At 41.0% G+C, this 16271-nt stretch overlaps 1 protein-coding gene across 4 annotated transcripts in view; it reads right to left on the bottom strand.

Annotated features, from left to right (window-relative positions):
- ARHGAP29 (Rho GTPase activating protein 29) overlaps positions 1-16271 on the bottom strand; it is an 85416-nt gene that overhangs the window by 11950 nt on the left and 57195 nt on the right. For 3 of the 4 annotated variants that reach the window (XM_054037780.1, XM_054037779.1, XM_054037781.1), the window contains 11 exons: positions 12335-12431; positions 11906-11978; positions 9261-9327; positions 8628-8765; positions 8282-8346; positions 7568-7678; positions 7387-7467; positions 6888-7076; positions 6484-6621; positions 4564-4754; positions 147-313 (listed from right to left, as the gene is read on the bottom strand). In XM_054037780.1, coding sequence (XP_053893755.1) covers positions 147-313; positions 4564-4754; positions 6484-6621; positions 6888-7076; positions 7387-7467; positions 7568-7678; positions 8282-8346; positions 8628-8765; positions 9261-9327; positions 11906-11978; positions 12335-12431 — 1317 coding nt within the window. Of the gene's footprint in view, positions 1-146; positions 314-4563; positions 4755-6483; positions 6622-6887; positions 7077-7386; positions 7468-7567; positions 7679-8281; positions 8347-8627; positions 8766-9260; positions 9328-11905; positions 11979-12334; positions 12432-14538; positions 14767-16271 lie in introns of those variants that run through there. The other variant, XM_054037783.1, reaches the window with a different exon arrangement.

Below are 16271 nucleotides of genomic sequence, written 5' to 3'. Positions count from 1 at the left end.
TACTTAAAGCTCTTCTAAAAAAATGTTGGTATCTATTACCTATCATATGGTACATCCAATTACTGGCAATGGGACACATAGTCACACCTGCTTAAGATGACCTTTCTATTTAGAAATGAAAGTCTAATGAAATATGAAAAACCTACCTTGGATATCTGTGCTGCTGGAAGACCTCTTCTCCCCAATTTTTTGGAAATGACGATAAGACGGGCTTCCAACATCTTCTAAAGACTGGGTGGGAAAGTCTCCTGAACACTGGGATAAGTTTCCATGTGATGTACGGGCACTGTTTGTTGGTTGTTTACTAAAAGCCCTTTGAAGAAAAAAGCCACTCATTGGAAAGGGGCCTGAATACAGTATTCAATTAAAAACTCCCAAGGCATTAAAATGCTTAATATTTTTACTGTTCACATCAATGGCAATCTCAGAGTGTATCATGGCAAATATTTATGGCCAAATATTGCTTGTCGATTACATCAGGGGAGTCCCACCTATGTAACAGAGCAGAATTTGGCTCTTGGTATTCAGGTACCAGTAGTACTCCTCATACAATCAATCTTTGAAATGTCTCCATGCGGTTGTTATAACCCCTATTTTGCAGATTGTGAAGTTAACTTTTGCTGTAACAGATTTGTCCAAGACTAGAGGAATTCAGTGGTAGATCTGAGATTAAACCTCAGCAGTTCCTGCCTTCCAATCCTGTACTTCCCTCTAAGGCTTTGTCTCTAAAAGTGCTGGTGTGCCCAGCTACCGGCGCTCGTTGGGGGTGAAATATTTTTGTCGCCGGGAAAGCTGTCTCTTGCCAACAAACAGTGGCTCCACTGCGTGCCTTTTAGCGACGCGGCTGTAGTGGTACAGCCGCGTCGCTAAAAGCTGTGTAGTGTAGACAAGGCCTAAATATCATTTCTCCCATAATACATAGCTGTTTGCTACTTAAAATCAATCTAAATTTAAGATTTTTATCTTTGTGCTTGAACAGGATTATGCATCTATAGCATATAGACTTTAAAAAGGCTCAGAACAGTTAGACTAATATTTTTAGGAGTACATAAAAGACTTCACAGTGCTGCAGAAAGCTTCTAGTCTCTGGTAAGTCAGCTCTCAAGATGCAAGGAAAGAAAGCAGTTAATCTAATTAGTCTAAAATGCTGAGGCACCATAGGGACAAAATGTCTTATTGGCCAACTATAGCCTTAGGAAAGCCTATGCTTAATCTGCTCTCCTCTACCCAGGAAAAGGGAATTGTTTTGAAGTCTTCTTTACAAGAGAGCAGTTACAACAGAGTGTCTTAGGTAAATACAATTCTAAAGAATAATTAAAAGTGACCATTTCAAGTGCATGGGGAATCACAATGCCATGTGAAAAAGAGTAGCATGGTGGGGAAAAAGAATCAGCTATGAAACACACAAACTCTAGGAGGTAAATATTTTGAGGGATATGCAATGGTTTTAGAATGCCATTCCTACTGATTTTTTGGTAGTTGCATAGCTAAAGCCCTTTAACTCTGAAAATTCAGGAGTATGGTCTAAATTAATGAAAGGCAGGACATTTACAGACAAGTACTAAGAATCTCAGCCTTAACTTTGAATTTCCTGGCTTTGGCTGGTGCAAGTCTGACTCAAGCACTAACTTTCTGTATTTAGTTTCCTTTTGAAACGAAATGACACCACTTTCATGTAGAATTGTGAAAACAGAAATCGGAATGGCTATTTTTGCTCTTAAATTGTGAAGTGCCACAATGACAATTTTACATTGAGATTAAAAGACTGAAAGGCATTTAGCCTCTTGACGTGCTCAGTTGAGATGCTGTTTTGCAGTCTTTCCAGTATCGTATTATACATAACCAGAATGAGGTGAAACAGTAAAAGTTCCCAGGGTACCCAGAAAATGGTACTTGTTTGGGGTAAGTGTTCTAATACAGTTGTGATTAAGGCAGCCATCCCAAACTCATGCCAATAAAAGCTTGATGTCATTATTAACATTTCGTATTACAGTAACATCTAGGCTTCACCAGGACACTATTATGCTAGAGCAGGGGTCGGCAACCTTTCAGAAGTGGTGTGCTGAGTCTTCATTTATTCACTTTAATTTAAGGTTTCACGTGCCGGTAATATATGTTAACGTTTTTTAGAAGGTCTCTCCCTATAAGTCTATATTATATAACTAAACTATTGTTGTATGTAAAAGTAAACAAGGTTTTCAAAATGTTTAAGAAGCGTCATTTAAAATTAAATTAAAATGCTGATCTTACACCGCCAGCCTGCTCAGCTCGCTGCCAGCCTGGGGTTCTGTTCACCTAGGCCTGCAGCGGGCTGAGCGGGGCGACTCGAGGTCAGTGCAGAGGGCTGGGGTGTGTGTGGAGGTGCAGGGCAGAAGGCTGGGTGTTGGGGGCGACTTGAGGTCAGTGCAGAGGGCTGGAGGGTGTGTGGGGAGGATCAGGGCAGAGGGCTGGGAGGACGTGGGGGGTGCAGGGCAGAGGGCTGGGTGTTGGGGGGAGGTCAGGGCAGAAGGCTGGAGGTCAGGGCAGAGGGCTGGGGTGCTCGGCTTGTGGGGGTGCTCCCAGCCCCCTGCCCTGAGCGGCTCATGGCAGGGGACTGGGAGGGATATGCCCTGTTCCACCCCCTTCCCCCAGGCTCCGTCCCTACCTCTCTCTGCCTCCTCTACGGAGCAGGGAGCACGCTGCCACTCGGCTTGGCTCTGCTCTGTTCCTCCTCGCAAGGGCGTCGCCGGCAGGGGGGAGGAGGAGGGGCCGGAATGCACAACGTGTGGAAAGAAACGGGGGAGGGGAGGAGCTTGGCTGCCGCAGGACCAAGCTTCTGCCTCCTGCCCCCACAGGGGAGAGTGGTGGGCGGGGGGCCGGGACCCACCCCCCCCAACCGCTCTCCTCTGCAGGGGCAGGAGGCAGAAGGTTGGTCCTGCGGCAGCCAAGCTTCCCTCCTCCCCCTTCGTCCCACAGCATGGTGCATTCCGGCCCCTCCTCCTCCTCTCACCGGACAGGCAGCGTGCCACTCAGAATCAGCTCGAGTGCCGTGTTTGGCACGCGTGCCGTAGGTTGCCGACCCCTGTGCCAGAGGCTAGACAAACACACAGTACATTCCATTTATTAGTGATGCCGATATTAACAACTTAAATTTAATAGCAACATTTTGTCAGGAACCAATCCCGTCTCATTGACTTTAATTGTTAATGGGATTTGGATATTGGCAACAGGCATGTCACTTCCTAACAACTTTTTTTGGGTGGGCGAGGAGGGGGAAGAGAGGAGAGAAGGAGGGAGGAAAAGAAAGGCCACAGGGAGGTTTGTGGAGCTGCAGGGAGGGAAGGAAGTGCTGGGGGCTGAATAGAACCTTCCCCTTGCACTCTCTAGGCTGCGTCCTGCCTTGGGCACCAGTGGCTTGGGTCCAGCACGTCCTAGCACTTTCTCCCCTGTCTGCAGCATACCTGCTATAATTGGGGACCCATTGGCCACATAGGAGCGAATAGACTGGGGCACCTGCATCCCTCCCCAATGGGGGAACCCCGGCCAGAGTCCTGGCACTGTGGACTCAGATGGGAGACTGCAGCCTGGATGTCAGGACACTGAGGGCCATAGAATCATAGAATATCAGGGTTGGAAGGGACCTCAGGTCGTCATCTAGTCCAACCCCCTGCTCAAAGCAGGGCCAATCCCCAGACAGATTTTTGCCCCAGATCCCTAAATGGCCCCCTCAAGGATTGAACTCGCAACCCTGGGTTTAGCAGGCCAATGCTCAAACCACTGAGCTATCCCTCCCCCCAACCGGTGGAGGTACACACTACCTCTCCCTGCACTCTCCAAGCTGCGTCCTGCCCTGGGGGCCCGGGTTCTGCACATTCCCGTACTTCCTTGGCTGCAACCCCGCAGGCAGATTTGCAGGGCTGCAGCCACAGAAGGTACATCCCACTGCTTCCTTCCCTGGCTGCAGCCCTGCAAACCTGCCTTCTGCTTAGTAGCTATTTCCAGACAATGACAATTTTTTGCTGGGAACAGAGAGATTGCTAATAAGCAGAATCTATTGTACACCAGAAATACTCCATGCAACAAAACGCTTAAACACCTAAGACAATATACAACCATGAGGATGTGGTGGCAGCAAAAGCTGCACAACCCATGTATTTCTCATGCCTTCTCTAACTCCCACCTTCCAAGGTGGCTTCACTAAATTCATGTTCACTCCTGTTACAGCATGTCTTACAAACTAAACACACTGTTCTAGATCAAGATCTTTCATATTACCAAATAGCTATACCTAGACATTAGCAAGTTGATTCTAGTGTTTGAATCAAAACAATTTACCTATGTTCTTTTTAGCCCTAGTATAAAGGGGAAAATAAAACACTCTGGTGGGTTTAGTTATAGCATTGATGTCTAATTAAACATGGTTACTGGATAATTCAGAGGGGCATAAGTCACAACTCATGGTAAAATGGCAAGTTCTATTTTACTCTTGTACATATTTAGTTTCACTGCTAGGTGCATCCGTCTGTAAACATTTTCCTCACATTTAATTTCAAGTAAACAAGTATCATTAATATTAGCTCTCACCCATCAACCTCCGAACTCTGAATTTCAAAAGAACCTGATTCAATGGGAATGTCTTCTTTTGGCAAACTTTTCACAAACTCCAAATACCGCTGTCCTGGGTCATAGAGCTTGGCGTTCTCACAGAGGGTCTGACAGTTAACTGGAAGAGATACAACCTGGGCATGCTGCATTTGGAACAGGTTAACTGTTGCCTGTTATGAAATAAAGATTAAAAAAAAGTTTGGGGCATTTTAAAACATTTACAAGACAGTTTATACATAATCCACCCCAAGTTAACTTTTGTTAGGGAAAAAAATTCATTAACCCACTTTATTGAGGACTCAAACAAGCTTGCCATCTCTATCATAAATATTTTCTAATACTGGACTATCAGAGAGACAACCCTGTGCTCTGAGTGTCCCTAAACCTCTGACTGCCAGAAGCTGGGACTGGACGACAGGTGAGGATCATTTGATAATTGCCCTGTTCTGTTAATTTCTTCTGAAGTATCTGGCACCGGTCACTGTTGAAAGACAGGGTACTGGGATAAACAGACTGTTGCTCTGACCCAGTATGGTCATTCTTATGTTCCCCAGGTTTCCAAGCACTAGTTGTACCCTCTTTATCCTCAATGTCACAAACTGCTTTCTCTATACACCTATCCCATCTCCAGCTGGTGAACATAGTACCAGTGTCTCTCCATTTGGATTGGTGTGTCCAGCAGAGATTTCTGTTCCTCCCATCAACAGGACAAAAGCCTCTATCAGGGTGCAAGATTGGGAGTTCCAAACCCAGGTTGGTCTATATCCTATATTTTAAGGTAATAGATGACAAGATTTCTCCCCAGGATGCAGACTAATTTAAAAGCATATTGGCTGAGGAGGTCTGCAGAGGGTCAAAGAAGGAATCCTCTCCTCCCAGGCTAGGAAATAGGAGCAGAGCTACTGCAGCCTCAGGGTTACAGTAATCACTGCTGCACTTCCACCCTCTTCCAGAGGGGATGGATTCTTGCCTTGTGGATTCATATACCTGTGGCTCCACCGCCATTGCTGCTTTGCACTAGCAAGAAGGGAACCCCATACAGCTGAGTTTCACAATGTGAACAGATATGGGTCCCACGAATAAAGTATATAAATACTATGTAGCAAAGCCGTTGTCCTCATTGTGAACTGAAATATCATCTCCTCCTCCTCTGTATTTGATCTTTTCTAACAACGTTTAAAATTAGTGAGTTAGTCTGCATAGTAGATTAGTCATCTAAAAGACCAAAGCAATGGGGCTTAGCTTCTCTCCCTCCTTCACCCTTCCTCAAACTAATACCTGACTGATTATACTAACATGACAGCTTCTAGCCTTATGGAAGCAGCATTTCTAAATACAACAACCTTTTTGCTTATGCAGGCCTATTGAATTTCATATACTGTAGGCAATCAAAACTGAATTAATGGCAGCTTCAAGCACATCAATGTTAATGGGTTCAGAACTGTACTTGTGTAAAGTTACTAGCTTTCATTCTGTACTCTTGAACAAGGAAATGTCTTTTCTAACCCTCAAACAAAAACAACATAATTTGAACAAAAGTTCAAATGAGCAACAGAAACAAAGTAAACCCAGGGCAAAGGCTCTCTGCAATGATCACTGGTGTTCATACAGAAGTTTACAAAAATCCCATCTACATTCAAAATTCTTGCAAGGCAATAGTTTATGAAGAACATATCTTAAGGGACCTTTCTATTCTTTTCAATGGGATGCCACTAGCATGAGAAAACATATATTATTTTTAAGTAGTCAGCACTGTAAGCTGGTTTTCTTTTTACTTTGTTACTCCTTCAGGTAAATGTATCAACACCTCACTCCCATAAACAGCTGTTTAAAGGTTATTTTCTAAAGCCTGACTTTCTTTTTGAGTTCAGAAATAATTTTTAAAAAGGGTCTCCTTACAGCTTTAAGGGTAAGATCACACTGAAAAACAAGTTCCCGAAGCTGTGTTAAAGTATCACTTTTGAAGCTTTCCAGATCATTTCGCTTTTCTTCAACTTCTGCCATGCTGGCTTTGTAGTGTTCACAGGCCTCTTCAGCCTAAAAAAAATAAATATAGATAGATAGGTAACTGATGGACCACAGAGCTTTCGTACCAGAAATAAACTAAGAAAAAAAAATGGATCAGCAAGCTTGTAACTGAGGGTTCCTATTTAAAAAAAATCAGTATCTAAAAAAGCATGGATTACAATAAATTACAAGCAAAACATTGGCTTACTTATCTCTGATTGTCCAAGCAGAAGTAAAACCTGAGAACATTGTCATTGCAAAAAAACACTTTTGGAATAAACAAAGAGAGCTCTTACTTTCTGTAGAGCCTCCTCTTCTAACTTTCGCTTTTTCTCCAACTGTTTGCTGACATCTTTCACAAGACTGCTGCTTGTGCTCAGATGTTCTTCCTCAGCACGAATGGTGGAAGATTTTGCCTTCTCATACTCCTCTTGACGCTGCAGGTACAGTAACTTTGCTTTTCTTAGAGTAGCTTCCAGTTCTTGCTATACAATATACAGTGCAAAAGCAAATAATGAATCCCTTTGCATCAAACAATGCAATTATGCAACTGGAAAAGAGGCTGCTATGTAAAGGCCTCCATTTTACAGTACTGACTACAAGCAACATCTGAGGAGTCTTCACCCTACAGCATAACCCTATGGGTTATGAACTGCAGACAACGAAAGCTGTGGGTGGCTTAATATGGGTTTAGATATTTAACTTTAGGCACTCAAGTTTGTAAGTTCTAGCCTGCATATTGAACAATTTTTGAAAATGTTGGATACTCAGTGTTCGGTACACAGAAATACCAACCATTTTCTTCTGTTCTCGCTGCCAAAGTTCCTTGATATCTTTCCTTTGTTTATCCAACTCATTTTTTCTTCCTACAAGAGGCTAGATAAGAAAAAGTTTATAAGCTAAATAATGAAGTCATATTTTGTTAGAAAGTATGCCGTTATGCACTGTAACAATTACATGAGGAATAAAATTTTACCTGCACAAATTTGTTAGTCTGGAGAGCAGCTGCTGTTTTTTGCCAAAGCTGACTGTTTTCAATATCATTTTGAAAAGCATTTATGAATATAGACTGGAATGGCATGTAATCCTAGGATTAAACACAAAAGAAACTAGTAACATTGCAGGGTAGAAGAGGAGGATGTAGTCATTCCAGAGCCTAGTAGAATTTAACTAGATCCTCAGGTTTTTGCATGTGTGAAACCCAGAATTAAAGCTATAACGTGAAGGTTACTGTTATAATTTTCTCTAACAATTTCACTTCCATTAGAGAATACTTAAAAAGAGAAGGTTCCTACATGTCTAAGTTTTGTGGTTACTAAGCACATTGAAAAATAGCACACAAAATAGAAGCATGATGCAAGGTAGCTTTTTTTAAGGAATGTAAGGAACTTTTACTGAAGTTAATTACATAAAGACCACTCTATACTTCCAATAGATATGTTCAGTCATCAAAATTTCCACAGAGTCAAATGAGATTCAGAAGGGTTGAGCTGATAATTTATCATGCAATCTCCTTTGTATTCACTTATATAAAAATTAATTCTTCAGTGCCCAGAACTGGGACTTCCAAGAGCAAGGAAGTTATTTTAATTTTGAAATTGGATACCAGCCTAAATATCCCATTTGGTTTTTATTTATTTTTTTAAACATATGAGAAGTTTAAAAAAAATAGAATTAACTGAACACTCACCTGGGGTCCAACAATAGCTTTTGCAGTTTCAGCCATTTTTGCTAAGTTTTTAGCACATTCCACTTCTGTGGGGGAAAAAATTGGATTTCCACACATAAATGTTAACAGTAACAGCAACTTCACCAAACATCAAACATGGTTTGCATTCTTATTTTAACAGAAAAGGACAGACACATTCATTTTGTTACAATCTTTCAATTACAGGAAATGGGTAACAATTCTATTCACTTCAGTGGAACAGCTTCTAATTTAGAAATCAGATTATTGACAGTCCGCAGCACAAGCCTGACAACAGATTTAATTCCACTGTGACAAAGCTGATTAGATGCCAGAAAGAGCCACTCACCCAGGCTAAGTTTTTTTTCTATCCATGCGACTACATCCTTGGCATATTTTGACCAAGCTTTAGCATAAGACAGAGCCGATTCAAGTCCGCTGTCATTTCTTAGGAGCATGCTATCGACCTCTTCAGCCCGAAGATGTCCTGAAAATAAAATGTCAAATGCAAAGAAGTGAATTTTAGACATGACCACACACTGACAGCAAAGCCAGTATCAGCTAATTGTGAACACTAAAGCAGCTCTGATCTAGAGTAGTTCTTTAATGCTAGTTGACTCTAAATAGGACTGACAGGGGTTTTAGAACAAATTAAAGGGTCATGGTATTTTATCTTGCCTAGTTGTACGGTAGGCATAACTTTCTTAAAAAAAAAAAAAGATAACCAAAAACACTAGTCTCAATTACACACAAATGTGGCTCAGTGCTAGTCTATTTTCTCCAAAAAGTTAATAAGCACAAATATGGATTCTCTCAATTTAGATTTCTGAATTCATTTTTAGTCTTAATCTTAATATGCCCAATTAAAAAACCCCTGAAGTATCGAGTTTATTTAGAGAATATGTTCACAGTTCTGAACATATGCAAGACAGAATGTACAAATAAAGTAAAGAAAGATGCTCATTCATGTAAAAACATCTACCTGTATCTTGAACATCTTCCCGTTCATGTAGTGATCCCACAGACTCCACGGAAAGGTTTTCAAAAGACTTGCATGTAATAAAATAAAGTGCATTAGAGCAGAATAGTTAAACCAAGGACCGAAAGCATACTAACAAAACAAGAGGAGCTACCTGTCTTTAATTCTTCATAATTTACCACTGACATAGCAAGAGATGGAGCTGGGCTAACTATTTATGCTTAAGAACTTCTAAGCTCCTGAGACAGTTTAAATGCCAGGGAATTTTTACTCGTCTTTTAAACATTTTTGAGCAGTAGTCTTCTAATTGTTTAACAAAGCAGTTGACATTTACTGGATCCACACATCCTACCTTACACACACACACACACACACACACACACCCCTTTCAGCCAATCAGTGGAGTTCTAGACAACAATCAGGAAAGTGATAGAACTACGATAAACTTTTCCCCAACCCGCTCACCAGCATTCATTATGTACATTAAGGCTCAGCATATAAACTTCCCACAGATTTACTCTTATACTGCAACTTCTTCATTCCATTCCCCCTTTTTCTCTTACAAGTCCTTTAGTAAAAACTTTCAAGTAATTTCCACATTTTTCATCCACTGGTCTCATTACAGACGCCCTTACTGCTATGATCTGACCCACTGATGAAGCAAATGATTTCAGTGAGCCTTGTATAATGAAGGGTTTGTGGGATTGGGCTCTTCACTCTACACCTTATGTTATTCTTCAGTAGTTTCCCTTTTTTAAGATTCTGCCCAAGGCAACCTTCTTAGCAGGTCCCTTACTCTCTACAACTTTATCTATTAAGATATACAAAATTAAATAAGAGCTACACAAATTATGGGTACTTGGTCTAAGATTCCCGATCACCTCCACCTTTTTGTTTTTCAAACATCATAAAAATTAACTCATTCTAGAAACTAAGCTAAACTTTAAGCACTACATGACTAACTGAAGAAACACAAGAACTTCTATAATTTAATTTGCAACAAGAGTTTGAAAATAAGTTTATCTATCAAATATGTTTACTTGTTTAGGCAATTTTTCTTCCTGATTTTTCTAACTTTTCAAATGGAGATTAAAATCAGCCACAGCCTGTTTCTGTTTTGCTAACTTCCTGGTTCAGGTTTTGGTAACACTAGTTTTGTTAACAGCTTTGCAGACAGGAATACACTAACTTACACTACCTCGGACTGTCCACTCAGCTGCCAAGCAGAAACCACTGAAAGTTCTTCATGGATTTCCTAAGATTCCAAGGGGTCTTGTTTGCCAGTTAGTTTTAAGGCTCTGCTTTCTAAATTATTTCATAATTTCTTCATCAGTTCCTTTGAACTTCCATTATTGTTTGTTTTTTATTGTCTTTTCACCCCAACTTCATATTTTCTCATTCTCCTAATCATTTAGCTACATGACATTCATGATTTACTCTTTAGGATGCCCTATGCACTTAGAAGAAACCATGGTTAAGCAAATTTGTGTAAAACTGCTGAGGCAGTATGTTATAAAAGTACTTTCCTTGCCTGCATGGACAGAAAAATAAGTAATAATTACTTTTGAACCCAGAATTAACACACACTTCTCCAAGTCCCTGATTAAACACTAGCAACATTTTTGAAAAGTTTTCCCCACTGTTGCAGATGAACAAGTGTTAACTTTGGGAGCCCATTTATGTAGATGGCCCACTGGCTGTCTCCTCTAACTCTGTTGGGAACAAGTCTAAACTGCATTATGCTGAAAACTGTTACAGTTGCTGGAAGCCTGTCTACATAAGGGCATCTGAAATTAAACAAACAAACCAACCAACCCCACTTTCCCTAAGGTAGACAGGGCCATGGAGAACAATGTATTAGCCTTGCTATAACCATAGATCTCTAAAAGTTTAAAAAAATGTTTAACAGGTCAGGAAAGAAAACTTAACATAACAAGACTTGACCATAACAATGCTACAGAACTATATCTTAAAGATGCTTTCTAGTAGCATAGACAGCACCTAAAATCATACACTCCAAGATCTGGGCTTGAATTTCAGCTTTAGTTCTTGATACTCTGACAGTCTGGATCATCATACATACTGATTCTTAACTATATTTTCTTGCATACAATATACACCAGGCATGGCTTACCAAGTTTTTGTTTTTTCCAGCCTGCACAGCACTGATAATGTATTACATTTTATATATTTATTCATAGATAATTAAATTTGGGCTCTGTTTTGTGAGAGAAATAAAGCATCTGACTTGCTGTACCCAAACAAAAAATGAGAACTGTGTTTTTCTCCGACAGTTTCTAGGCCCAAAATGCTTACTTTTAACAACCAGAACAAACTTAAAAAAATTAACACTTTACTGGAATCAAGCAATGTAATTGCTCTGCTGGATAAACTTATTTTAAACATGAAATAATCTAAACAAGACTGGCAAAAGTGAAACATCACTGGTATTAAAAACATGAAAATATTTTATACAGGGAAGACTTAATGACACTATAAAATGGCATTTACATTTTAACTGGTTTAATCTTTCAGAAAATCAAACAAATTAATCCAAACACAAGGACATTCAAATTAAGATGAAAAGACTATGAAAATTTCCTTTACAAATATGATTCCATACTCCCAAAAGAATGCGTTCAGCCTACCCGACTTCTACGAGATACAGGAAGTCCCAGTGACGAACCATTGTCTACATCTCCCATAAGGAAGTCTGAAACCCTGCCACAAAAACAGAAAAAAACTGTTTCAGTTGTTTGTTACTTTTGAACAGAATTTCTACAAGTCCCTCCAAACAGAAAGTTAGGTGCATATTAAAGAATCCATCTATCTATTTTTTAAAACCGCTGCAAAACAGTACGTTCAAAAAATAATCTATTTTCTTTTAGCATATTCAAACTAACAAGTTTATAAGCTATCTACAAGAGCAACAAAATCCCGAGACTGCTCAAGGTGTGGTTTACTTAAGTTCATGTCTCAACCAAACTTTATCTAGAAGACAAAATGAATATTTACTACTAGTCTGTATTAATTCTGTTCAGTAATATTCCTTTTAAATTCCAACCGATACCACTTACACGTTTCCAAAGGTGAACGCCAATGTGTCAATAGATGAAAATATTTCACTGAAGAGTTCTCTCTTGTTTTCTTCATTCACTTCTTTGAAGTTCACAGCTTAGGAAACAAACAGAATCCAAATAAGAAAAATTGTTCATTTTTATAAATCATACAGGAAAATTCATACAACAATCTTGTGGAAAACATCTATAGAGTAAGGTAACCCTAAACTTCATGAAAGTATATTTCTAGAATTGTTTATAAAACTTTTGGAGCAAACTAATAAATGTAACTCAGGTTCAGGGCAAACAGATAAGCACAATAACCCAGAAAACTTCCAAACTGGGAATAAGGTTACCATCACTCAATTCCCTACATTTCCCTATTCCCAGTTAAGGTCTGTGTGGATGCTCTTTGGGGAAGGGGGAGGAGAGAGGAAGTGGGAGCAAAGGAGGAAGGATGGCCACTCACAGGAGTGATTCAGTCACCTACAAGGCAGTGGCAACACACAGCTCATAAATTATTTAAATATTGATATAGGAAACTGCTTCTCTATCTTCCAGGCTGGTCAAGGAAGTCCAAAAACAGTTTACCAAAACAAAAGGGCTCCATACAAATATATTCCTATTTCATATCTGAAAACAGAAATCCTGTATCTAGAGGAGATGTCCAGGGAAATGCCATAGGTTGTTTTCTTGGCAGAAACCTTCATTTGTATTAGTCCTGCAATCTGATGACCCAGCTTAGTAACAGTTGTTCTGTTCCACTGTGCAAGTTGGGGGCAGTGGAGAATAGAGCAATTCTTTCTCTACCACCATCACATGTGATTTCAAAATAGGAAAAGGATAAGGTCACTCTTCACTCTATCTTAGTGTTTAACACTGTAGTATTAGAGCAACTGACCCTTACTAGAGCCTCAAGGTGCTACTGTAACAAAAACAATAATGAGAAGGGAAAAATAATTTATTTTGGTAGCTTGTGTCAATACCCTGGGGGTAGAAGTGAACTTCTTACAGGTGTAATAAAAAGCAAGTGGTGGCAGACACACGAGGGGGAAAAAGCAGGATTTTTTCTATCCTACTCCCAAATTAAACCCTCAGCAAGGAGGCAAAGAGCAGTTTTCTTTCTGGTTCTCTCCAAAATACTCTGCCCTGAACCCGGGGTGGACCTCGGGTAGACAATCTTAATGACTTGCCCGAGCCAATGGAATTTAGATTAATATCTATTCCTGAAGGCTTAATTGGACAATGTGAAATTCTGGTTTACCCAGATGCCATAAAGTTTACACACACACACACACACACACACACACACCCCTTTTGCAACATTCATGACAATATTAACCCAACGCAAATAATTCAACCTATTTGTAGCGCTTCAAACATACAAAAATTGAAATCTGGAAATAAACTCACTGTATCTATTTCTAGAATCAGTAACTCCAACATTAAGTGAAAATGTAATTAATTGTACAGAATTTTCCTAATAAGCTTATGCTTTTTAAGGCTTCAGTCTAAACTATATCAAGGCTTCCTGCCAGATGCTTAAACCCTAATGGGTCACCAAAACAAAGAAAATACAGTAAGTAAATCAGATCTTCTCAGACTTCCTTTGTGAAAGGAAACGTTTTCACTAGCAAATTAACACAAATTCATTCCTCCTTCCTTGCATGTACTCAGCATGCCAACTGATTTGCCAAAATATTTTTTAAAAGTGGTTTTATAGCAAACGAGCCTGACATTAAGCAGTCCTGTGCTGTATAACAATTCTTTGGCATATGAAGAACATACTGTAATGAAATGGCAATAGTTTAATAGTAATCACATGACAAAAATACCAGCAGTTACTACTCTAGTCATCGTTCCCTGTTAAGAGCAAGGTTTCTCTCTCCTTTTCCATTTTATATTGTGTGATTAACATGAAAATAATGCCTCTGGTACTTCTGAAGAAAAAGAAATACACGCTATAAAGTTCCACAGAGCAAACGTTAGATTACAAGTTGAGTGTATTTGTAAAAATCAATAGAAGAAAACGTTTTGAAAACCCTCAACTTTGCAGAAATAATCTAAGTCTATAAATAAAGTCTTCCAAACTTAATCATTAAGCAACAACATTTAACTAAAGGATTTATGAATTACCAGCCATCCATGATTGGAAAAAACATTAAAATGCAAGCACAAAATCCTGCCTATTTGAAACACAAATACAAACACGAAGGACTTACCATGAAAATATTTAATAAATCCTTAACCAAAATATCTTCAGAGAAGCAGTGCTTCTCTCACTGTACTAGTGAAACATTTAACATGCAATCTCACCCTAAAGAAAGGCTGTCTGCACTAAGAATCAGCTTTCCTGTTCCAGGAAGACTCATGCTCATCTTGTTAGGCCTTCTTTTTCAGTGATGGAGAAAACTTTCCCTTTCAGATTCCATCACATTAAGTGGGGTAACAAAAATTATATGACAAAAGATGTTTCAAGACTCCCACCTCTCATCTAATAAGATTCCCCAAAATGCCTACCAATAAAGTTGGATAGACAGCTTTCTTCATGTCTCTTACTAGTGCATTCCTGATGTACTTAACATCAACTTTAAACAAGCACACTCTTTCCCCAGGACATCCTGACTGCACACAATAGCTACTGACAACAATGGACTGTAGTAATATTTCCCTGTCTGGAAATGGCATCTATCTATAGTAGTGCAAGTTTCAAAGGGAGCATGCAACTTAATAGCATTTGCAAGGGAAAATGTTAATTTTTTGAAGTCACATTATAAAGATAACATACCTGCCATCTAGTGCCTGAAAGGCAATACGTGTAATATATTAAAGGTGAGCTGTATTCTTAAAGGAACAAAAGGGATAAGTACTGACAGTCAGCTTGACTAACAATATCAGGACATTGTAAAACAGATTTCACATTTTATATCTTCAAAGTCAAAGAAACCAGAAGCTTAATCCAAATAAAATGCCTAACACAAAACAGACTGTTTGGAACACTGTGATTATGAATATTTTTAGAAATAAGAATTCCAGAGATATTCCTGGAGATAGTTACCCATGCTTCTCTAAAGCCAAGAGAAACTTTGAATCTGCTCTTTTTAATGAGGAGATAGTCAAACTATGGTCTCCACTTAAAAGTTTTGCGAGTATAGCTATGTCAGTTAGGTTGTGATTTTTTGCCAATATAGCTATGGCTGGCAAGATTAGGGTTACCATACGTCCGGATTTTCCCGGACATGTCTGGCTTTTGGGGGCTCAAAGCCCCGTCCGGGGGGAAATCCCCAAAAGCCGGGCATGTCCGGGAAAATCGGGAGGGCTCGGTGGTACTCGGCCGGGGCCTATTTGGCTGGTGTCGGGGCCGGTGCGGGGCCGGGGGCATGGTGCCGGGCCGGGGTCCAGGAGCCCGGCGCACGGTGCCGGGCCGGGGTCCAGGGGTGCAGTGCCGGGCCAGGAACCAGAACCAGAGCCGGGACGGGGGGCCGGGCCCGCGGTGCCGGGAAGCCGGTCTGGGGTTGCGGGGCCGGGGAACCAGGCCCGCGGGGCCGGGAGCCGGTCGGGGGTCGCGGGGCTGGGGTCGCTGGGCCGGGCCCGCGGGGCCGGGTTCGCTGGGCCGGGAGCCAGAGGGTGCGCCGGGTCGGGCTGGGGACCGGCAGTGCTGGGCGGGCCGGGGGTGCTCGGCCGGGGCTGGCACCCCAGGGCCCGAGCTGACCCAGCCTGGCGCCACCGGGGGGCCAGCCTGGCGCCGCCGGGGGGCCAGCCTGGGCCACGCCTCCTCCCCCCACACTCCCCCTTACCTGCTTCAGGCTTCCCACGAATCAAATGTTCGCGGGAAGCAGGGGAGGGGGCGGAGTTGGGGTGGGGGCATGGGCGGGGCTGGGGGCGGGGCCCCGTGGAGTATCCTCCATTTGGAGGCACAAAATATGGTAACCCTAGGCAAGATCCTTAATACAGA

Source organism: Malaclemys terrapin, chromosome 8 (genome assembly GCF_027887155.1).
Source record: "Malaclemys terrapin pileata isolate rMalTer1 chromosome 8, rMalTer1.hap1, whole genome shotgun sequence".
Lineage (NCBI taxonomy): Eukaryota > Metazoa > Chordata > Testudines > Emydidae > Malaclemys > Malaclemys terrapin.
Note: the sequence above shows the minus strand (reverse complement) of the source record. Positions and strands in the feature narration are given on the sequence as shown.